The sequence below is a fragment of the Mauremys mutica genome, chromosome 5 (genome assembly GCF_020497125.1).
Source record: "Mauremys mutica isolate MM-2020 ecotype Southern chromosome 5, ASM2049712v1, whole genome shotgun sequence".
Lineage (NCBI taxonomy): Eukaryota > Metazoa > Chordata > Testudines > Geoemydidae > Mauremys > Mauremys mutica.
This window is the reverse complement of record NC_059076.1, coordinates 33,645,475-33,670,766: the sequence shown is the minus strand read 5'-3', so window position 1 is coordinate 33,670,766 and position 25,292 is coordinate 33,645,475. Positions and strand designations below refer to the sequence as shown.

General features: G+C 42.9%; 1 protein-coding gene across 1 annotated transcript in view; it reads left to right on the top strand.

The window, feature by feature from the left end:
* The first annotated feature begins 249 nt into the window (after window positions 1–249).
* EGF (epidermal growth factor) overlaps window positions 250–25,292 on the top strand; it is a 98,679-nt gene continuing 73,636 nt past the window's right edge. The window contains exons 1-2 of the mRNA XM_045019330.1: window positions 250–376; window positions 21,363–21,494. Of these exons, the coding sequence (XP_044875265.1) occupies window positions 250–376; window positions 21,363–21,494 (259 nt within the window). The remainder of the gene's footprint in view (window positions 377–21,362; window positions 21,495–25,292) is intronic.

The window sequence follows — 25,292 nt, the reverse complement described above, 5'->3', positions numbered from 1 at the left end:
GAGAGAGAGAAAACGTGTGTGTGTGTGGAAGAAATCTTGCTGGAATTTCCTCAAAGGTTGTAGTAGGGACTGAAGTGACAAGAAAAGCAAGACAGGGATAAAAATCTGTGGGGGATTGTGAAAAGATGTCCCATTGCATAAAGCTGGCTGTTGTAGAAACGCTCTGGGAATACACATGTTCATCTTGTCGTGGATATGACTGAGTACAAGCAAGTTGCTCTCTATTGACAGTTCAGAAAGCATAAGATTATGTTTCTCGTACTTACTGCTTTTTTGCCAGTATTTTTCAAAATTGATTTTGTTAGCCTCTCCGCTTTACAGCACTGGAACTGTCCCAGGGGATACCGATTGGGGAATGAAAACTCCACTTGTATAGGTAAGTAAGTGACTTCTACTTTAGACCATTCAAATGTTAAGGGAATCTGCATTTTTTTATCCTCTTACCTTAGTTTCATGTGCTTTTGTTTTTTACGTAATGTATATGCGTTACTATGATTGGCTCGATAAATCAGCTTTTATATATTTTTGTTTCCCACAACTAACAGGACTGCTATTCCTTTATTTTTATACCAAAACTAGCCAATGCCAATTTAGCTATCTGAAAGTAATCTGTAAGAGAGAGATTAATATTATTAGTAAAGAGATTTGAACTGTCCCTGGTTACCCCGTTCTGTTTTTATGTGTGTCTCTGTAGAGTGTGTGTGTGTGTGTGTGTGTGTGTGTGTGTATACATACACTCACATCTCTCTCTCTCTCATGTCTATATATGTATTATTGTGTGTGTGTGTGTATATATATATATATACACTACACACACACATATATAGAGAACTTTTTAAAAAAGATATCTAGCTTACATCTCACGCTACATGAGTCAAGGACCTATTTGGTATCATGTTATGCTAAAAGGCACTGATGAAAATGGATGCCATAGTAATATTAGTTTCACTCATAGTGAAATTAAGATATATGAACTGGGAGCCCTTTCTCCTGACAGCCTGAAGTTGAGAACACAACTTTAAGATTGTGGAAAGGCAGAGCCAGTGCTGTATTGGGCTATATGGCAAGGGAGGGAGGAAAAGGGAGGATGTTTTCAAGGAGGTAACCCAAATATTAGAATCTAACCCCTTTCCTTGGTTTTCTAGTGCATCAGAAGCTCTGACTCAGTTCTTGACAAGATTCCAGTGATTTAATAACAGGTGCCTCTTGGTATGTTCTGCCAAGAAATGGCAACTTGTAAACAGAACACAAAAGCATGCATGCTAAATGTCTTACTGTTAAGAGAAAAGGAGCAAGGCATACAACTACAAGGTATACAAATAATAAACTTACCTGAAGGCTTTTCACAGACTGAGGTGCATTTCATCACTCCTTTGGGAGTTCAGAAGGACGCCTAAACACATTGTTTGGGCCCTATAATGTCCTCACTTACACGAGAATAACCCTATTGAACTGAAGGATGTTTCTTGGGTTTAATTTAGAGCAGATGTTGGCCATTGAAGTTTAAAAGTCTATAAAGATGCATTCTTTCTTCTTTTTCTTGCAGTTGACTCAGTTGCACGTTTACTTTATATTTATTAATCTCCAGAAAAGTGAGAAATGCTTTGCTGTCTCCTCTTTTTTTCCATAGAGAATGAGAGAGACTCCATTCTATTTTTCATACTGTACTTGGAGAGATTTCTTTTTTTAAACACCTCAACCACCAGAGCAACTGGCGAGTAGCTCAGCAAGACACTGAGGAAATAGTCATACAATCTGTAGCTATAAAGTCTTTCTGGGTAACCTGGTAGAAGTATGTATTTTGTGCAGTAGCTAAGCCTATGAGTAGATTATGTGATCATGGATGTTGTATGATGTCAAGTAACATGTTGCTGTTCAGAGTATATAGAAATTGAAATGAAATGGGCTGGAATCTGTCCTCAGTTATAGTCTATTGGGGTTGCGTGGGTGTTATTGAGGGCAGAATTTGGCACAGCGCATAGCAGCGAAGAACATCACTTATGTGGAATGGCTTTTGATCTTTTTAAATCCCTCTCTTTATTTTCTTGTGACACAAGATTTCAGTTGTGTGACTGTAGAACTGTTAATGTTTGAGTCTCTGCAATAATTACACGAATCTGATTAGCAAAGAAAAGGTGCTGTGCAAACATGTGCCGGGAAGCTGAGGGCGGATGCTTGAAGGCAACTGAGGGGACAAATGTGGAGAGTGGGTCTCATGATTCATACTGGCAAACGGTGAACAATGACAATGCTGGATAGGGCTCGACAAACATCTTTGTCATCTGTAGGTCATAACAAATATATCGGTTATTAATCAGTGCTTCTGACAGTGTCTGTTTTCCTGTTAATGTATCAGCATCATGTCAGCCATAAAGGCCTTCACCAAAATGAGAAGGCAACAACTCTATAATCAGTGCTTTTTGCAACAGCTCTCTCTTTATCAGAAAGAACACAGGCTTTTCTAGATTTGTTGTTAAATATTATTACTACAGATTCAGGGCTAGCCTGTGATATCCTTATTCACACTGTAGTACTTTACTCCTTGAATTATTCCGTTGCTTTCAAGGGATGTTCAAAGATCAGGGTGCTACTTAGTGTAAAGTTATCATAATCTGGCCCTAAATATTTTAAAATAGCTTTGTAAGGCAGTTTATTTGAATCCACCAAATCAATGAATGGCCCTGCCCCCTCAAGTGAAGGCGGGGCCACAGAGCCCAGAACTCCATAGCTTATTGGGAACAAGCAATAAAAAAACAGGGAGACCAAAACAAGGGCTTATTCGGTCCCTGGACCAAATCTTCTGAACTGTAGGGGAGGAGGAGTATGTTCTATACTTTATTCTGTACGTTATAAAGTTATATCCCCATTTACAAAAAATTAATGGTTTTAGGCCCTGAACCCTTGTGGGTAGGGAAGCACCTAGTCAGACTGCAGGACTGGGGCCTTAGTTACTAGTTGGTAACTCCTCTCTCTCTCTCTCACAGATCTTAGTGAAAACATGTAAACTTTCACCTGTACAGGAAAAGCAGTTTCAGCCATACAAGCGTGGTGCTCCTTTGTACCACAATCAGAATGCATACCCTGTGTCCGATTTCTAGAGGAGCTTTAATTCCCAGCACAGTAGAGGATCATTTATCTGCATCACTCATATTTTTGAAAGAGCTGCAGTACATGTGCTACTGCAGTTGTTTACTTATGTTTAGTAACTTTCTGCCAGCCATGCTAGTTAAACATTTCACCTTCATAATGCATGATAGGAATCTTGAAAATACTCAACAGAAGATATTTTCCACAGGGTTCTTATCATTGAAGTCAACTGAAAAACTCCCACTGCTTCAGTGGGCATTGGATCAGGCTTTGTATGAATAAATACCATCTTTATGGATTAAAATGTGGAGCATCGTTGAAAATGAGGTATGAACAAGAAGTAACCAGGAAATATTGGAAACTAATATCACATCTCTCATGGGGCCTTCTCCTGGAAGGTGCCAAGTGCTCTCAACTCACATTGACTTCAAGGGTAACATTTCTTGTCTAAAGGGACTTTGGATGGTGTTTTACTAGGGACAGGTCAGTCAGGCTGATAGAATGAAGCTATCTTAGCTTTCCTCATCAGTATTTTGTTTGGTGAGGAGTAGCAGGCATTAGTGTTGTGTCCATCTTATGTCAAGATTTTCAGAAGTGGCCAGAGATTTTGGGTGCCTCAGAATTTAGGTGTCTAGCTTGAGACACTTTTAAAAAGGCCTGATTTTCAGAAAGTGCTGAGCTCTTTCAAAAAAAAAGGGCAAAAATAACAATGAGATTTACCTTGGAAAAAGGCAAGCTAATAATAAGAATAAAATTAACAATGTGTTCAGTAATAGAGAAATAAGGGAAGTAATGATTAGAGCTGGGTGACATTTTTCAGACAATTTTTTTTTTAAAGAAAAATGCAGATTCAGGTTGACTGAAATTAGTGAATTCTTGCTGAATTTGCCAAATTGTTTTGTTGAAAAAACAAAAAAAAATGTTTTTTTTTAAAAATTGACACAATTAGTTTCAGTGTTTTTTAAATGAAGTATTTCGATTCAGAATAACTTTTTGTTTTAGAATGGTAGTTCAATTTTATTTTAAAAAATAAACCCTCAAAAATAAACCTGCATTTTGGGCTCAATGAAATGTTTTTTGTTTGACCCAAAACAATTTTTTTAAAAACTTTTTTGGCTGGTCAAAACATTTGAAAAAAATTCATTTCATGTTGCCCTGAAATGATTTTTTTTAAATTTTCAGTTCATCCAGTGATCCAAAAAATTGATTACTTGCATAGCTCTAATAGAGATGCATCAAAATTGGATGTTTGATTCAGAACACCTGTAAGGGCTGTGTATCTGAATCCCTGGATACTAACTTGCCCATACAGTTTATTTTCCTGATCCATCCCCAAATTGAAAATAGCCTGTTTGCCAGTTGTGGCCCAGACATAGCCATGCTCTTGAGATTTGGGTCCAAGATTGAAAAAGTCTAATGAGTACAGTTTCTGTCTGTGAGATTTATGCCATTTTCAGTTGATAGCCCTTAAAAGCAGCTTGAGAGATTTTGCACTATTGATACTCAGCCCAAAACCTGATTCAGTTTCATACCCAAACCAAAGCTTAAATTCACTCTGCTTTCAGATCCAAAGACCACCTCCTTGGCCCTACTCCACTGAAAAAGTCCAAGGATCGATAATCTCTGTATCATACTTACATGGCTCCTGTTATCATAGTATATCAGAACCTCCTGATCTTTAACATATTTATCCTCACAACACTCCTGTAAGGTAGGGCAGTGCTATTATATCCCAATTTTATAGATGGAGGCCTGAGGCACACAGAGACTTAGGCCTGGTCTACACTAGGACTTTAATTCGAATTTAGCAGCGTTAATTCGAACTAACCGCTCAACCGTCCACACCAGGAAGCCATTTAATTCGAACTAGAGGGCTCTTTAGTTCGAATTTGGTACTCCACCCCGGCAGGTGGAGTAACGCTAAATTCGACATGGCTAGCTCGAATTAGGCTAGGTGTGGATGCAAATCGAACTTAGTAGCTCCGGGAGCTATCCCACAGTGCACCACTCTGTTGACGCTCTGGACAGCAGTCCGAGCTTGGATTCTCTGACCAGCCACACAGGAAATGACCCGGGAAAATTTGAATTCATTTTCCTGTCTGGGCACTTTGAATCTGACGTCCTGGCTGGACATCGGGGCGAGCTCCGCAGCACCTGCAACGATGCAGAGCTCTCCAGCAGAGGAGTCCGGCCAATCCAAGAATAGAAAGAGGTCCCCAGCATGGACAGACCGGGAAGTCCTGGATCTGATCGGTGTGTGGGGCGAGGAGTCTGTGCTGTCGGAGCTGCGCTCCAGCAAGCGGAATGCAAAGACCTTCGAGAAGGTCTCCAAAGCAATGATAGAGAAAGGATACAGCCGGGATGCAATGCAGTGCCGTGTGAAAATCAAGGACCTGAGACAAGGCTACCAAAAAGTCAGAGCGGCAAACGGACGCTCCGGAGCCCAGCCCCAGACATGCCGCTTCTACGAGGCACTGCATGCCATTCTAGGTGGGTCTGCCACCACTGCCCCACCAGTGACCGTGGACTCAGTGGATGGCATAGTGAACCTGGACAGTTCCTCCTCGATGTTCGCCGATGTGGAAGATGAGGAAGGGTCTGTGGAGGACGGCGCAGGCGACAGCGAACACAAAACCACTTTCCCTGACAGCCAGGATCTCTTCATCACCCTCACAGAGATCCCCTACCAACCCTCCCCGGCCGTTAACCCGGACTCTGAATCAGGGGAAGGATCAGGCGGTAAGTGCTAGAAACATGTAAACATTTATTTTTTATAAAACAGGTATAAAAAATAGAAATACTATATATAAAATTTTCAATGAAAAACTATATGAAAAGTAGGTCCACACATATAGGGATTGAACAATAATCCTCCAGGGACAATTCAAGAAAGGTCTCATTTAGGTCCTCGAAAAGCCTCCGCAGGAGGTTCCTGGGGAGAGGTGCCTTGTTGGGTGCTCCGTGGAAGCACACTCTTCCGCACCAGGACATCCTTATGTAGATGGGAATCATCGCCTCTACAAGCATGGCCGCATATGGTCCTGGTCTCTGCAGGGCTTCCCTTAGCATCCGCTCTTTGTGACTCCGAGGGACCCGCATCAGGGTGATCTCGTTCATGAAATGCTGCATCTAATTAGGGCAATTAGTGTATTGTTACTGTTGTGAATGGTTGACTTTTACTTTGCATAACAATGACCCTCGCTTAACAGCCACGTGTTGTAGGCCACATAGGAAAAGCATACATTGATCTTTCCCGTGCACTGGCGGGAGTGGCTGGAAAAGGGTCAGAGTATATGATTTCCAGATTGCCTTTAGCGGGAGGGCACAGCTATCCATTAACTGATAAGCAGAATGTACTGTAAGGCTTACCAGGACTGTGTGCTAGACGGATTCAGCTGTCTCTCCCCACTTGTCCGCTCTCCTGTGCAATGCCGCAGCCAATGAGAGCGTATTCCGAAATCTCGAACTTGTCCCGAGATCTCGTGAGACTTGTTGCCCTGTATGAGAAACTGACTAGAGAAACTGACTAGACTGTGTTCACTGTTCGCAAACATGTATCTGTTCAAGGAAATCAGTTACTTTTCCCATCACACAGCTTCGGCTCTTTCCCGGACTGCCCCGGCATCCCCCTCGCAGAGGCTGGCACAGATTAGGCGGCGAAAGAAAAAGACTAGGGACGAGATGTTCGCGGAACTGATGGCTTCCTCCAGAGCCGAGGCGGCAGAGCAGACACAGTGGAGGGAGACCCTATGTCAACAGCATCGCACACAAATCGAACGGGAGGATAGGTGGCGGCAGGAAGACCAGCAGGCGACTCAAATGCTGCTTGGGCTAATGAGGGAGCAAACGGACACGCTCCGGCGCCTTGTTGATGTTCTGCAGGACCGCAGGCAGGAGGACAGAGCCCCCCTGCAGTGTATCTGCAACCACCCTCCCCCACCAAGAAGTCCTGCCCCCCCCCACCCAAAAGTACAAGACGGAGGGGCGGTAGGGGCCATGAGAACTGTCACTGCACCACTGCATAGCGCTAATGTACCACACACCTCTCACGCTATACATTTGTAGAAGTGCTTCCCTTACAGGCTCACCCAGTCCCAAATCCAAGTTTCATCCCCCCACTGTGTATTAGATTATTAAAAGCTGTTTGCTGTTATTCACTGTTTCGGTCACGTCTTTCGTGTCAGAGGATTTCTTTGTGTAGGGGGGGAGGGGATTTATAATTGCACGATATAGCCTACATTACCAGGGTACAGACTTGGGGGCATGATCAACTGCAGGGCACACACACACTGCAGTCAGTAGGCACCAGGGTCACTCTGTGTGGTGTATTCTGCCCCGGGTCATTCTGTGATGTGTATGCTTGTCCAGGGTCCTAGCACCTGCCACCCCCTTAATGTTAAGGCACGCTGCCCTTACCATGCACTTCCACCGTAGCAACGAGCATCTCCGCTGCCCTGAGCCCCAGCAAGAGCCCTCATCCACGGACAGATACTCACCCTTCCCCCACACCCCTCACCCCTTCCTACGCCCAAACCCGCAGCCCACTGCCGTCATCCAAACCCCTATCCAAAGAAAGCACCACTCGCCCCTTCCTGCAAACCCACCCCTTCCTGCAATCCCTCCCCTTGATGCACAACCACTTGCAACCGTCCCCCACCCCAGAGACCTATGTAGGAGCAGGAGGATGTCATTCCTCTATGGAACAAGCGGTCTGTACATCAGTGCACACCGTGCCCAGCACAGTATGCGTCCATGTTTCAACAACTGAACAGAAATGCAAAGTAAAACAAAGATTTATTAATAATGAGTGTAACAATTAATTGTATTTAAAACGTGCTTTGGAAGTGGGGGAAACTTGGAGAACGGGGTATGTAACCGCAGATCGAAATCGACACATACAGACACAGGCCCAGGGTCAGTTTCTATTGAAAGCAAGTGGAGAGTCAAAGGTTACCCTGCTCTCCGAGGAAACTAGCTTTCAAAGCCTCCCGGATACACAGCGCTTCCCGCTGGGATATTCTCTCGGCACGGGTGTCTGGCTGAGCGTAAACTGCAGCCAGGCGATTTGCCTCAACCTCCCATCCGGACAAAAAGGTCTCGCCATTGCTCTCACAGAGATTGTGAGAGCAAGCAGCAATAACTACGGGGATATTCTTTTCGCTGATGTCCGAGCGAGTCAGTAAGCTCCGCCATCTCCCCTTGAGACGTCCGAAAGCACACTCCACCACCATTCTGCACTTGCTCAGCCGGTAGTTGAAGAGTTCCTTCTCTCTGTCCAAGGCGCCTGTATAGGGCTTCATGAGCCAGGGCATTAGCGGGTAGGCTGGGTCCCCGAGGATCACTGTAGGCATCTGCACATCCCCAACCGTTACTTTGTGGTCCGGGAAGAAAGTTCCAGCCTGGAGGCGTCTAAACAGACCAGAGTTCCTGAACACACGCGCGTCATGAACCTTGCCCGCCCACCCAACGAAGATGTTGGTAAAACGTCCCCTATGGTCCACCAGTGCTTGCAGCACCATAGAAAAGTAGCCCTTTCGGTTAATGTACTCGCTGGCCTGGTGGACCGGTGCCAGGATAGGGATGTGAGTCCCATCTATAGCCCCACCGCAGTTTGGGAATCCCATCGCGGCGAAGCCATCTATGATGTCCTGGACGTTTCCGAGAGTCACTACCTTTGAGAGCAGTTGCTCAACGATTGTGTGGGCTACTTCAATCACAGCAACCCCCACGGTAGATTTGCCCACGCCAAAGTGGTTCGCTACTGACCGGTAGCTGTCTGGCGTTGCAAGTTTCCAGAGGGCTATGGCCACTCGCTTCTGCACACTCAGGGCTGCTCGCATCCGGGTGTCCTGGCGCTTCAGGGCAGGGGACAGCAAGTCACAGAGTTCAAGGAAAGTGCCCTTACGCATCCTGAAGTTTCGCAGCCACTGTGATTCATCCCAGACCTGCAGCACTATGCGGTCCCACCAGTCCGTGCTTGTTTCCCGGGCCCAGAATCGCCGTTCCACACCATGAACTTGACCCATTGCCACCATGATCTCCACGGCGCGGCGTACCCTGCTTTGTGAGAGGTCTGCGCCACTCTGTTAATTCCTGTCCTCACCGCGCTGCCGGAGCCTCCTCGCCCGATTTCTCAGCAGCTGACTGTGGAAGAGGTGGACGATAAGGTGCGAGGAGTTGACAACGGCCATAAGTGCAGCGATGATCGCAGCGGGCTCCATGCTCGCAGTGCTGTGGCGTCCGAGCTGTAACCGACCAGAGAAGGGCGCGAACAGATTTCCCGCCGGAGCTTTCAGGGAGGGAGGGCGTGATTGACGGTTCTATGATGACAGTTACCCAAAACCACCCTCGACACATTTTTCCCCCCAGCAGGCATTGGGGGCTCTACCCAGCATTCCAATGGGCAGCGGGGACTGCGGGAACTGTGGGATAGCTTCCCACAGTGCACCGCTTCCAAAGTCGACGCCAGCCCCGTTACTGTGGACTCAGAAATTCGAATTAGTGTATTTACTGTGGATCCACAAATTCGACTTCATAAGGTCGAATCCACAAATTCGACTTAAGTAGATTCGAAATAGTCTTGTAGTGTAGACAAGGCCTTAGTGACTTGCCCACGGTCACACAAATAGTCTATGGCAGAGCAATATAATATATGCACGTAGTATAAATGCAGTAAACCTGGGTCCGTCCTTCCTTCCTTCTGGGAACAATGGACAGGTGATATACATGTTTGCAATTATTATTATAGCAAAATCAGGATTCCTGTAAGTGTGCTAGGTGCTTTACTGAGTGAATGAAAAAGATATAAGCTCCTTGGGGCAAGAATCACCAGAGTATTGCTCGTGTCTCATAGATTGGCCACAAGTACTTTATTGCTGTGGGTGCTGTAGTAGATGCAGTCCGGATGTAAAGTTAGCAGAACTAGCAAGCTTATCACAGCTCACTGTGTTATTGCATATATTTGGAATAGCCTTGGACATATGGTGTATCTGTCAAGAGAAGCTGGTCAAGGGTCCACATGTCAGAGGAAGGTTAAGAAGCTGACACTTGGGGTCTTTTTACCAATGCCCAGTAGAAATATTAGTCTTGATCCTCCACTGCATCTGAGCTCATCTGTAGCGGGGCGGGGGGGGGGTGAACATTAGGAGCTCATTATGGCTCCCTGATTCTGGGTTGGCAGACTCCAGCATGAGTTAGAGAATCTAGGGCTGCCGTGACTTATACCAATAAGGTTCCCAATGGAGCTGGGGAGGATCAGCAAATTGCCTGTGTCTTTCCCCTAACCAAATGACCTCCTCTGCTTTGCCACTGTCTTCTCCCCCGATGCTGAGTGGAGGGCAACTTGTGCAGCTTTATGCCAGTGGGGAGTCTCCCTTCCACTGGAGATTTCTCTGCAGGTCGGAATAGCACACAGTAACCCAAGTAGAACTGAGAACCTGGCCCATAGTCTTTTACAGATGGACAAGCAGCACGCTTGTTTATTTTGCTTAATTAATGCATCAAAATTGATTTTGACACCTGCTCCTTAGATTCCACCAGCCTAAGACTCAAGAGGTCTGTGTTACAGTCTCAGATTGACATGCCAGTTTCTGCTGCTACTTCATAGTAGTGCAATTTCTTTTTCCATTTCTTGCTCTCCTTATGCCTTTAAACAGTACAATTTTAGTATAAGAGGTCACCCCTTGGATTTTCTTCATCCTTCAAATGAATTTTATATTTTTGCTTGTTGATAAAATTGTAGTGGTGACTAGATATAATGGGCTGAATTGATGTCCGGTGGAACTCCACAGGAGCCAAACTTCAGTGAGGTCGCATTTGTAAGTAAATGAAGGCAGATTGACTCACAGCCTTCACACACACACACTGCTTCTCTGCGTCCCTGCCAAGCATGCTAATGCTTCACCTTCTCTGTGCAGAGCATTTCTCAGGACTCTCAATAAACTGGAATATTTGTGTGTAAGGGCATTGAGCACTGCCAGCATCATGATGACATGATTCATTGTTTTCACCAATTCTCAAGGCATCCTCTGCATAAAGAAGTCTTTGAGTACAGAGCAGCACCTCATTCTTCTATTTAGAGCTGCCTGTCAGAGCACTGCAGACAGCCTTTGTGTTCACTAAGCCGATTTCTTTCACAGGGAAAAGTTCTCATTAGTTGTTGCTGGGATACATAAAGCAGCTCCGGCAGGATGTCAGCTGCACTTCCCTTTGGCACAAATAGTGCAGGTGAAGGAGAATATGTATGTTGCACCTGGTGGGCAGTTTTAGGATCAGTTTCTCCTGGAGTTTAAGAAATAACCTTTTTACTTAAACTTTGCACAGAGAGGAGCAGCCATATTCAGTACTGTGCTATCGTTTATTGGTACTGCAATACCGCTGAGAACATACACGGAGACCCAATACATTCAGTAGTCCCCCTGTGTAATACTGGCACCTCATCTTTGCCATTGTATTAAACGTTCTCTGATAGCAGAATTGGGTTATTAATATGCCTCTGACTTTATATTCAACAATTATTCTTTAACTATAGCATGCCTTCAGTTAAGGTGCTTGTTGACTCATCAAGTGTGTGTGTGGGATTTTCTTTTTCATATGAACGTTGGTGATGATGAAAGGTGCCAGATTGACAGCTGTAAATTCTGAAATTCCCTGTCTGTCCGCAAAACATATACAACAGAGGGAAGTGTAAGTTCCCTCACCCTGACCAGCCAGTGTGCCCTTACCTGGAGGAACTATTTCTTAGTTTCATCGAGTTTAAGGCGAGGAGGTACCAGTAGATCATCTAGTCTGGCCTCCTATATAACACAGGCCATTGCATTCCACCCAGTTACCCCTGTTTTGAGCCTAACAACTTGTGTTTGGCTAAAGTACATCTTCCAGAAAGGCATTCAATCTGGATATGAAGGCATCAGCAGATGAAGAATCCACCACTTCCCATGATAGTTTTTTCCAGTGGCTAATCACGCTCTCTGTTAAAAAAAATTGTGCCTAATTTCTAATTTTAATTTGTCTGGTTTCACCTTCCAGCCGTTGGTTCTTATTATCCTTTCTTTGCTAGAGCTAAATGGGTCCTGTAGCCCATTAGCAGTCCCTCAAATGATCCAGTCCCTGCAGATGGGAGTTACAAGTCGCTCTCATTAATATTACACTCTCATACACTCCCCACCCCTCTCCCGTGCTCCTGTGAGGGAATACACCACCAAAAGTCGATAAGAACAAGAGGATAAGTTCCATTTATAGTGCTGGGATGAGTCATCAATTATATTGTATATATGTCAGCTGGTCATGTCTGACAGAAACACTGGTTTCTGGAAGGGGACATTAGTTACCAATTTTTTTGGTGGTTGTCTTACCTGTTGCTCACAGGTGCTTTTCACTGGTACTTAATTTGCTATGTCTGGTATATGATGTAATTTGGCTCTTGACCCTCTAGACTGAAAGTGTCCAGTTAAGTGGTTACTCTGATAAGACAAATTACTGCATGATTCAGAGGGTTTTGGAATAGATATTTGATTACTCACCAAGAATTTAAAATCAGCTTTTTGCTGTGTATTCTCAGACTCATTCAAAGCTTGTTTTTACATTGTGGTAGTGTGTCATTTTATTTAATGTCAAACAAGATTATGTTTAATGACTAAAGGCTTGTCTTTGCTCTGTATATTGGATGAAAAATATTAAAATTCACTGTAGTTTAGCTTGTAAATATTCCTCTTTGAAACGCTTTCTCTCCTTTTATTCTCTCTGCATCAACTCCTTAGCCAATCTCAGGGCTGCAGGCAATGTGAGATTGCAGGGTGAGCCTCCCCCAACCCTCATTCTCCTTTGGTATACACGGATTACTCCCTCTTGCCAACAAACAGGCAAACATTTTTCATGGCAATTGGTGGCACAGCCTCAGAAAAGCTATGACTGGCTGCTGGCTACTTGTAGGGTGATTTACTTCACCGAGGAAAGGAAAGGTTGCAGCAGAACAAATAGGAGCTGCTGCTTGGATCATCAACCTTGGACAATTGAAAATGCATTGCATGCAGCCTTTATCCACCCCTCTTGCTGCTCTGTGGGGCCCAGCTGGGTAGAGCTTGGTAATGCAGGACAGTTGCCATATTCTTGATCCCTGTGTGGCACAGAGTGGCACAATAAACCCCTCCGAGCTAATGTATCCCTCGTTGCTTCTGTTTTAAATAGAGACGGGTAATTAAATCACAACAAATGAAAAGTACTTCACTTAGGAAGGAAAAATCAAATGCACAACTACAAGACTGGGGATAACTGGCTCTGTGGTAGCACTGCTGAAAGGGATCTGGTGATTATGGTGGAGCTCAAATTGAATATGATGCAACGTGATGCAGTTGTGAAAAAAGAAAATATCATTCTGGGATGTGTTATATGTAAGACAAGGGATGTAATTGTCCCACTTTTCTCAGTATTGATGAGGCTTCAGCTGGAATACTGTGTCTGATTTGGGGTGCACACTTTAGGAAAGATGTGGATAAATTGGAAAGAGTCCAGAGGAGCGCAACAGAAAACACCATCCTGGCCACTATGGATGTAGAAGCCCTCTACACCAACATTCCACACACAGATGGACTACAAGCCATCAGGAGCAGTATCCCCGATACTGTCATGGCAAACCTGGTGGCTGAATTTTGTGACTTTGTCCTCACCCATAACTATTTCACATTTGGGGACAATGTATACCTCCAAGTCAGCGGCACTGCTATGAATACCTGCATGGCCCCACAGCATGCCAACATTTTTATGGCTGACTTAGAACAACACTTCCTCAGCTCTAGTCCCCTAATGCCCCTACTCCACTTGCACTACACTGATGACATCTTCATCGTCTGGACCCATGGAAAAGAAGCCCTCGAGGAATTCCACCATGATTTCAACAATTTCCATCCCACCATCAACCTCAGCCCTGACCAGTCCACACAAGCGGTCCATTTCCTTGACACTACTGTGCTAATAAGTGATGGTCACATAAACACCACCCTATACTGGAAATCTACTGACCGCTATACTTACCTGCATGCCTCCAGCTTTCATCCAGGACACACCATACGATCCATTGTCTACAGCAGGGGTCGGCAACCTTTCAGAAGTGCTGTGCCGAGTCTTCATTTGTTCACTCTAATGTAAGGTTTCGCGTGCCAGTCATACATTTTAACATTTTTAGAAGGTCTCTTTCTATAAGTCTATAATATATAACTAAACAACTGTTGTCTGTAAAGTAACTAAGGTTTTTAAATGTTTAAGAAGCTTCATTTAAAATTAAATTAAAATGCAGAGCCCCCCGGACCGGTGGCCAGGACTCGGGCAGTGTGAGTGCCACTAAAAATCAGCTTGTGTGCCGCCTTCAGCACGCATGCCATAGGTTGCCTACCCCGGTCTACAGCCAAGCTCTAAGATACAACCGCATTTGCTCCAATCCCTCAGACAGAGACAAACACCTACAAGATCTCTATCAAGCATTCTTACAAATACAGTACCCATCTGCTGAAGTGAAGAAACAGATTGACAGAGCCAGAAGAGTACCCAGAAATCACTTACTACAAGACAGACCCAACAAAGAAAATAACAGAACGCCACTAGCCATCATCTTCAGCCCCCAACTAGAACCTCTCCAGCACATCATCAAGGATCTGCAACCTATCCTGAAGGAATGATCCCCCACTCTCACAGACCTTGAGAGACAGGCCAGTCCTCGCTTACAGACAGCCCCTAACCTGAAGCAAATACTCACCAGCAACCACATACCACAGAACAAAAACACTAACCCAGGAACCTATCCTTGCAACAAAGCCCGTTGCAAACTCTGTCCACTTATATATTCAGGGGACACCATCATAGGACCTAATCACATCAGCCACACCATCAGAGGCTCATTCACCGGCACGTGTACCAATGTGATACGTGCCAGCAATGCCCCTCTGCCATGTACATTGGCCAAACCAGACAGTCTCTATTCAAAAGAATAAATGGACACAAATCAGACATCAAGAATTGTAACATTCAAAAAATAAAGTTGGAGAACACTTCAACCTCCGTGATCACTCAGTTACAGACCTCAAAGTCGCAATACTCCAACAAAAAATCTTCAAAAACAGACTCCAATGAGAAACTGCAGAATTGGAATTAATTTGCAAACTGGACTCCATTAAATTAGGCTTGAATAAAGACTGGGATTGGATGAGTCATTACATAAAGTAAAACCTATTTCCCCATGCTAATTTCCCCCCCCTGCTGTTACTCACACCTTCTTGTCAACTGTTGGAAATGGGCCATCCTGATTATCACTACAGAAGTTTTTTTCTCCTTCTGATAATAACCCACCTTAATTGATTACTCTCGCCATAGTTAGTATGGCAACACCAATTTTTTCATGTTCTCTCTGTGTGTGTATATATATATCTTCCTACTGTATTTTCCATTGCATGCATCTGATGAGGTGGGTTTTAGCCCACGAAAGCTTATGCTCAGATAAATTTGTTAGTCTCTAAGGTGCCACAAGTACGTCTTGTTCTTTTTGCTGATACGAACTAACATGGCTACCACTCTGAGAAATGATAATAGATTTAGGAAATCTAGTCTATGAGGAAAAGTTAAAAAGGCCTGTTTAATCCTGAGAATAGACTGAGGTGGACCTGTTAACAGTCTTCAAATATGTAAAAAGGAAGTAACTGTTCCCCATGTCCACTGAAGGTAGGACAAGTAGCAATGGACTTAATCTGCAGCAAGGGAAGTTTAGGTCAGATATTAGGAAAAACTTTCTAACTACAAGGGTAGTTAAGCTCTGGAATAGGTTTCTAAGGGAAGTTATGGAATCCCCATCACTGGAGGTTTTTAAGAACAGGACAAACACTGTCAAGGATGGTCTATTTGGTCCTGACTCAGCATAGCAGGGCTGGACTTGATGACCTCTCGAGATCCCTTCCAGCCCTACCTTTCTATGATTCTATAATTTGATCCTCCCAAATGGCAGTACCACTGGCATGCAAATTAAAGGCCCAAATCCTGCAGCCTTTATTCATTTGAAACTCTCACTGACAGTGATGAGTATTTTGACTGACAAAAGGCTGCAGGGTTTAGTCCCAAGCATCCTAGATGCAGCTTCCTAATAGCTATAACTATCCTAAGAATCTGCTTAGCAACATGTTGGAAGGAAACTTTTGTTGAGGTTGCTCTTTTGTCTAACTTATTTCAATGTATGTACGCAATGAAGGGACAATGAATCTGCTTGACCTGGCCTAACACTGTGAAGTTTAGGGGACGTTCAGTGTAGTATTTTGCAGAGTTCAATGTGATAGGCTAATAACCTTCATGTAGAGGTTTAGGAAGAAGGAAAGGAAGGCTTTCTTTGCAAAGGATGCATATTGAAATAAATGATATACAAAAGGACAGCATGGTAGGAATCTGTCTCAAAAGACTACTGTCAAAATCAATCATACAACCGGATGTTTCAAAAGAAAACTTTTAGAAAAAATTGAGGAGAGGGGCTTGATATATAATAATTATTACTAAGCTTTCTGAGGAAGTAGCTGTCTAGCTAGAGACTTATGAAGTCCCCACTACTGTAGCATGCGAGCACCTCGCAAACAGTAATGAACTTATCTTCACAGCAAACCCAGGGTCTAGGAAAGTTGTTATTCCCATTTTGCGGTTGGGAACTTAAGGAACAAAACAACAGTACTTCCATTGTATAAAGACGGCATAGAGCCAAAATAGCAGTTCTGTGCCCCTTCCACTCAGTCCCTAGTGGAGGGGTCCTGTCTGGGGGATGAGTGGCATAACCAGGGTGAATCTTTGCTCCAGCTATCTCCAGTTGCCAGAACAACATATTTGGGCATCTGGGTGTAAATTAGAGCAGTCTTTAAGCTACCATAACTATGCTAGGGAGTTAACAGGCCTCAGAATCCAGGGGGATCATAAAAGTGGTGTAAAAAACCACCTGTGCCCCATGCCTCCTAGAGCTGTGCTAAGCACATTTCAAACACTGCTCAGAAGCCGAATCAAAATTTGCTGTTTATTTTCCTTCAGTGTGCAACATATTGAGAATGAAATAAAATGGGGCACTTTGGCTCATAGTTCCTAGATCTGAATGCCAGTGTCCCTGGCTCTGGAATTCAGTTCTCCCATTGGTCTGACAAAGTGAGAGTCCATTCACCTATAGGGCAGAGTATGTTGCTCATTTGTTTTTCAGACTTTTGCCTAAGTGCTCATGGTGATGGCTGGATTATCTTTAGGGCTAATGTCATCCAGCATAATATTATGCATAAAATATATGTAAATTTGTCCAGTGACTGATGGGCAGATTTAATGAATTCAAAATAAAAAAAAAATGTCACTGATTCTGTCACTAGACTTTGTATTGGTAGAGAGCAGCAGGAAGTACGATTTTATGGTTCTCTTTTGTTTTATGTTACAGAGTTCCTGTGTGAAGCCATGTTGGCAATCCGTATGTCAGCTCTGAACAATCTGTACATAACAACATACTGGTGTGTGATTCACTGTATATTTGAGTAAAAGGCTTATACATGGGTAGTAGGCATTTCTTGTTTTTCTCTATACTGGGCAACTACAGAACTTTGGGGGTTGGCTTTATGTTCAGTATTATTATTTGTCATGTACATACTGCTGTAAGGCTCATGCTGTCTAACTCAGGAAAATATAATACGCCGAACAACAGTTTAATAAACAATAGGTGCAGATATTGGAGCAGATACTCCTGCTCTATGCCAGGAATTTGTTTTAAGGAGAAAGGGAAGTTGCTTGTCACAAGAGAAGTGGGATGCAGTTCAAAGCATGGGGGCAGGATGGCATGATAGAAGGTGTGAAGCAGAGATCGAGGGAAGAGAGTTTGAAGGGAGCAAGGGGAAATGAGTTTAGATCTGGGCTATGTTTTCAAAAGTCTCAATTCAGCCTTCACTTCTGCGCACAATCACTTGTAATCACCCTTTTTGGTGTTTTATCTTTTATTCGCATAAGTTCTAGAACTTACAAATGCAAAATCCAGTTTCATGAAGTTGGTGCTTAGTTTGCACACACACAGAGGATTTGTATTTGTAAAGTCTGGTGTTTTTGCACAAAAGTGATAGTGTGAGAAACCTATGCACAAAAATGATTTGTGCACACACAGTAGTGCATGTCCCAGGGGAAGCCACATTTCAAAATGTAAACCTGATTTATTTTACCCACGGAGGAGCAGCTTTTCCTTCACAGCCCAGCAGATAAGAAAAGGATTGCAGCACTTCCTAACATAGTTACCTTATACTGACGGTTCTGATTCATACATATCTGAAGCACTGAAAGTTGCTGCCTCTATGGCATCTGCTGTTGGTGCCTTTGTGCTTGAAGACATTGGGGCAGAGGTTACACTCTCTAGTGGCTGAAATGGAATTACTGAGGAAGGGGAATGTAGAAGCCAATAAAAGTGGAAATGAGATTGCCTGTATTGGTTCACTTCCATGTAAGCGAGGTAGTTTATTTGCAATTAAAAAAAAGATAGAAAAAGGAAATGTAACACCTAATATTGATCATTTAATGCTGGGTTTGCTCCACCCGATTAATTGGAGAAATTGTTCAAGAACAGCTGAGTTTTGTGAAAAACTTGAACCTTTGTTATGGTGCAAGGATCAAGGTCAGTTTCTTGAGTTATCTGGAGAGTAAGTGCAATAGCTGTGTCCCTGATTATCGAAAGCATCTTCAATCAAGTCTCTCTACAGGTATACTGAGATGCATGACTAGGAGTTTTCTTGATCATATTTGAACTAGAGGAGTATTCACACAGCCTTCAGTGAATTCCCAAAGCCCTCTTTCAAATTGCACTGGGCTAAAATTAAAATTTGGGATGGGTTCTCCAGGTTTTCTCTTGTTTGGTTGTTGCAAAGTCTAGGCAAGAATATAGAAGGAAAATCCTCAGCAACCTATGCAGTGACTATAATTCTCTGAACTGTATTCCTGACTTTTTAGGAAAAGATGTGTTCAGGAATCAATGTCCTTTTTGTACTTGCAATCAATCACAACCCTTTTTCAAATGTTCTCTTGCTGCGTTTTCTGTTTGTTTGTGTACATTCATGTACTTACCGTGTTGATAAATCCGCAGAAAGAAGCCTTTGATATACTTTTTTCTCCCTTCATAATGTACAGAAAAATGGATTTTATGCAGGGTAAAAGTCATTAATTAAGAGCACCTTATGTCTGTACCAGTTAGCTTCCTGTGATGTACGCTAACAAATACATAAGACTCTGATGGTACTAAGTGCTGAACACCTACTGAGTGTTGCCATCAGCTGCATATGATTTCAATCGGAACTGAGGGCTCTCTGTATTTCTGCGGATGTCTCCTCACAGGAGTGGTCCCTAAGTGTTAATTCCTTTCACCATATATACCCCAAGTAAAACTTGTTCTTCAGGAATGACCTTATTTTCCAAAAGTCCTTCACTCTTGTAGCTGTTGCCTCAAGCCCCGATAATACAGCATAAATACATCAAGCATTTTGTTGATTCCTGAAGGCTCTAGACCAGTGGTTCCCAAACTGGGGTTCACAAAATGTTACAGGGGGTTCTTGGGAAAAAAATCCCTAATGGTGAACAGAGCTGTCCCTAGGGATCCCAGGCAGCACGGGGCCAGCAGCCTGGAGCTCCTGGACTTCCAAGAGCTAAGCAGATCAACGCAAGCATATCTATCAACTGAGGAGATTTAAACTTCAAGACTCCTTATAAGAAATGGAAAGGGAGGTGGATTTTTTTTGCTGTTTTTAAAATTAAATAGGCAGCTAGTATTGTTTTTAAAATTATTATGAAGAACAAGTTTAAGCTTTGCTGTAACGTGCGTTGTTTGCCTGGACAACTCAAGACCTGAATGCTTGTGTAGGAGGAACTCTTTGAGGCGGCTTCTTAAATACCTTCATGCTGTTTCACATCTGATACTCCTTCATGAAACATAGGAGCCTTGTCTTATAACAGGCTTATTCAAAGTGATACCAGCTATGAAAGTGAGATCTTGGAAGAGTGTTGCCATTTTCATAATGTAATAAAAGACTGTAATAATAAATAATAATAATAAATAGTGTGTAATAAGCATGTCATAAAAGCAAATTTTATATTCCAAGATCACTGCTTTTATAATTTATACTCTGGTAAAGGAGAAAATCCCGGAAATATTCATTTTTAGGAGGGGGTTTGCGAGACTTGACATTTTACTGAAAGGGGTTCACAGGTTGTTAAAGTCTGGAACTAGACTAGAGTAATCTAGACTGCTCGAGACTAATCTGTCAGAAGTCAGCGTTTCTAACTGATTCACTAGTTGCACTGGACTGGTGTTTGGTTTGGGCTTGTTGCTTTCAAAAGTCAAAGGGTCTGATTTTCTATGCAAGACTCAGCTGAATCCCAAATGTACTAGATCCAGTTTGAAATGGGAATGCCTTGGCATTCAGGCATGTTTTACGAAGCCTACTGCAGAAGGGAAGGTTGTGGTGGGAGAACCACACAAGTCGGGCAGCTGGTAAAATTCATTTAGCAAATTATAATGTCAGCCCCAGAAACAAACAAGAGCAGGGGACAAATACATTTCTTTCGTCTGTGAAGCTACTGAACATTAGTTTAGAATGGAGAGTTGTTAGTTATAATAGATAGTGATTAGATAGAAGGGGGATTTCCCTGGCTTGTACCCTACAAAGAAATCACTGAACAAACCCCTTGTAGCAACAAAGAAGCTATATAATGTGATTAATGGAATGTCATTCCTTGTGGTCACTCTGAAGCCTAAAATGTCAACTGAGTCAGCGTGCAGCAATGAAAATAGCTGCATGTATGGTTTAGAATTCTTTGTTCAAAATATCACCAGGTTTCATGGCCTGTTACTGTCCAATTTTGAAGTTCTCAGCCATTTTGACTTTATGAATTACACCTGTGCAGCGTACAGCTAGAGAGAGGCATGTATTTATGCCTCTAGACCATTGTGATATGAGACCAATCACCCACCTTTACTCTATGGCTAGTTGCATTTCAACAACTTCAGCACAACACAACCCACTCACAACAACACAACCGGCGCACACAATAACCCCAAATACACACATGCCCTCTCTGCACAAAGCCACAGATGCATTGCTAATGATACCATATCGTCATCCTACTCTTTTAATAATGGGAGATTAAAAATCTGTAGTTAATACGTTATAGTATTGACTAGCTGAGTCATATACATGCTTTCTTAAGGTATTTTGTTCTGTTTTGTTTGCTGAATTCTCCTGTATGTACTTGTATTTCAGATATTGATGAATGCCTTGAAGGTGGTCTAGGTACCTGTGGCCAAACTTGTGTCAATGTTCCAGGGTCCTATTTGTGCTCCTGTTTGCCTGGCTACACTCTGGATAATGACAAGTGGTCCTGTTATGCTGATGGTAAGATAACATTTTTAAATGGCTGAAAGGAGCTTTATAATTTTATCTATCCGTTTAGCATCAGTTCACAATGCGAAAACATTCCAGGCTAGTCTGCTCCCAGCACTGACTTGACATAACTCATGTCATAGGTCTCACCCCCACTTAGAGCTGTTGGGTTCCAAAATGGGGACCTGCATTGGTTTCCCTCTAAACTAAAATCCTAGTTTAGATCTGGTAAAAGCTGCCACCACCCAATAATGTACGTGTATTGGGACACAGTCCTTCCCCAAAATCCTTGGGGATCCCAAGAGCCCCAAATCCATGGAGTTCTTACACCTAGGAGAAATAAATCATTCCCCCCTGCTTCCTTCCCCCTCCCTTTTCCTAGGAGAGATGCTGGGATCCAACTACAGAGGGATGCCTTCCTTTTCCCTCCTCCCCTTTCCCTGAGAATCCACCCAAGGAAAGATCAACCAAGTTCTTAACAGAAAAGATTTATTAAAGACTAAAAAGAAAGTAACTGTCTCTGTAACCAAGATGGAACAATACACAGGGTCTAAACTTATCAATCTCTGGAGAGAATCCCCCCTCCTTTCTTTCTCAGTAAAAGCAAAGTAACAGCAAACAGAAATAAAGAATTTCCTTCAGCAAACACACAATTGCAAATGTAGAAATCAAATTATAAGACTAATCCGCCTTTCTAATTAATACTCACTATTGAATAGTAGGAACTACTCCAGGAGAACTTGGAGACATGTCTGGCCTCTCTTAGATCCAAAAAGAGAATGAACACTTACACAAAGAACACAGACAAAGGCTTCCCTCCACAGAGATTTGAAATTATCTTGTCTCTGATTGGTCCTCTGGTCAGGTGGTCATCAGGTACTGCATGTTAACCCTTTACAGGTAAAAGAGACCTTAATCCTTAACTATCTGTTTATGACAACTCAGCTACTGGACAACGAGTGGGGAAAAAGTCATGTGCTGATTAAACAACTGCCACAGCTAACATAAAATTAAAGTGGAAAGGTGAGCTTACTGGAATGGGCCTGTGCTCTGGTGTTAGCGTGACAGTTCACATGCAAAACATAAAATGTGGTTGTGGTAAGAAAAATGAGCATGTAAAAAGAAGTCCTTCTTACTTAACAGACCTGCTCCCTGTCTCTGTGTAGAGTCATAGCATCCATCCATTCACCCATCCCTCTCCTAACTAACCCTCGTAATACTATCCCTCCCTCCCCAAAATCATGGCACTAACATGACATTTGCTGCCATCACATTGTTCATTCTCAGAGGGGTAGCTGTGTTAGTCTGGATCTGTAAAAGCAGCATAGAGTCCTGTGGCACCTTATAGACTAACAGACGTTTTGGAGCATGAGCTTTCGTGTCGGATGCATGTCGGATGCATCCGACGAAGTGGGATTCGCCCACGAAAGCTCATGCTCCAAAACGTCTCTTAGTCTATAAGGTGCCACAGGATTCTTAGCTGCTTTTATTGTTCACTCTGTCTGTATGTTCTACCCCTTTCCCTTATACTCTGTCTGTCTTGTCTATTTAGAATGTGAGCTCTTTGGGGGCAGGAACTGTCTACTCCTTTGCTTGTACAGCCCTAGTTCAATGCGGTCCCAGTCTTGGTTGAGCCCTAGGCATTGCCTTAGTATTCTCTCATGTCCAATACTGTATTATCTGAGCACTTATGACCAAATCAAGTTTGAATACATTTTACTCCTGGTAACTTCCCAGTGCCGGTATAGCTAAGGACGACTGAACTGGATTGGGTCTGGCTCACAAATCAACAACAGAATTATTAGCTCTTTTCTAGCTTTAGCATCTTCCTCACACTGCTGATGAAGTATGAGCCAGAAAGAAACAAGCTTGACTTTTGGATCCCAGGCTGAGGTCACAAGGCTACAAGCAGTACAGACAGTTTAAAAGAAGCATTTTTATCTTATATTTACTTGTCCAGATCAAATGTACATAGTTTACACCAAAGAGAGGAAAATAATGTAGCCTCACAATGCCATTTGTGCACAGATGCTTTTCGGAGAACAGTCCCACATTAAATTGAAAATGATACCAGAGAACATCATTATTTTTATAAGGGATAGTTTCAGTGTTTAAAACACTATTCCAAGAGGGCTTCTGGGGCTGTTGTCTGGGTAATTCCCTGTGCTGCTTTGTAAAAATAATACGAGTATCAAGCCCTAGTCCTGTATATTTTATATCAGATATAAACAATCTGTATCTGATATGATGTGTAGACAAAGGAGAGGTGGCTTTTCACTTCAGGAGTTGTCAACATGGGGCAGAAGCCTTGCAGCTCATATCTCCATCTCTGGATATAAATTATTCAGTAGGAAACTCATCAAACAAAATTCCTTCATGTTTTATAGACTGTAAACACTTTGGGGCAGAGACTGTCTCTTTCTGTCTGTTTGTACAGCACCTGATACAATGACGCTCCAAACTTGATTGGTGTCTCTGGATGATAGCACAGTATAAATATTAAATAATAATAATAACAGGGGACCCTATTCCTCAATGAGTTCAATTCCCTTTCAGTTAGAGCCCCCAATTAAACTACTGTTGTGAGAAATTCATTGACTGGAGAGGACAAAAATAAAATATAAGTAAACTCTTGGTCAGTGGAGCAATTGGCAGAAAGGCATGCAGTACAGCTGTCAGGTTCCTGAGACAAATCAACCTTGCTGCAGTTCAACATTCATTTACCATTTACGTAAACCAAGTCTACATAGTTGAAATAGTCTCACATGGATTTGCTCAGTGCAAACAGCAGAAAAAGAGAGTCGCTAACATCCTAGACACAGCTGTTATAATTGGGTAATACCTTGAAAACTCCAAGTACAAAAGAGCCTATGATACAAATCAGTGGGCTGGTCAACTTCCTCATGTACAACAATAAACCAAATCTTGGGTTCCAGTCAAAACCTTCTGCATAACCTGCTATTTGAAAGCAGACTCAAACTCAGAATCTGGAGGGGTAAGGAGTCCCGTGATCTTGATGGGAGGTGGATCAGGCACAGAGTTTTATTTGTCTACCTTCACCTTGCAAGTGTTATGCATCTTGAGGACATCCAGTTCAAGTTTATAGGAATGATGACATCTGAGTTTAGAATCAAAGCTTATGCCTAGTATTAATAAGAATTTTGTAAAAAGTTTATGAAACTTATTATTGAAACTGATGAAACTTATTATTCATCCTTGTGAATGTTAAAAGTATGTCAGTGAAAACCGGTGGCAGGGTGTGGGTTTGAGGGATTTAAAATTTCCCCTGCAGTATTGGAAACTAAACTCAAGAGGTGAATGGATGGCTATTATAGCTGTAATATATATAGGGGTGATACCCATGGTACACATTTCAGGATAACTTTATTAATAGATTTCACATGCATCTTTCCCCTCTTCATGTGCTCTGACCAGTTTCGGACACCTTTTAAACATACACACAAACTACCTTTAAAATGTTTATTGCTTTCCCCTCCAAATGTGGTTTTGGTGGCAAATTAATTATTAGGCAGCAGCCTGATATGCAAGACATTTTTAAAAAAATGAAAGGCTGAATTATGACTGGCATAGTGAAGCCCCTTCTCTCACCAGCATACCAGTCAATAAGCAGTTGCTTGTACTACCTGAGTGAAAGGAAATGTGTATTGCTTGCAACGCTGCACATGCCAAACTGACCCTGTCTGGGCACGGTCAGGAGGTTGTCATACCTCTCTCATCCCTTCTGATTCTGGCTGTGCTGTTGGGAATGCATGATGATACTTTTCTATCAGAGTAAACAGCCTCTCTGCT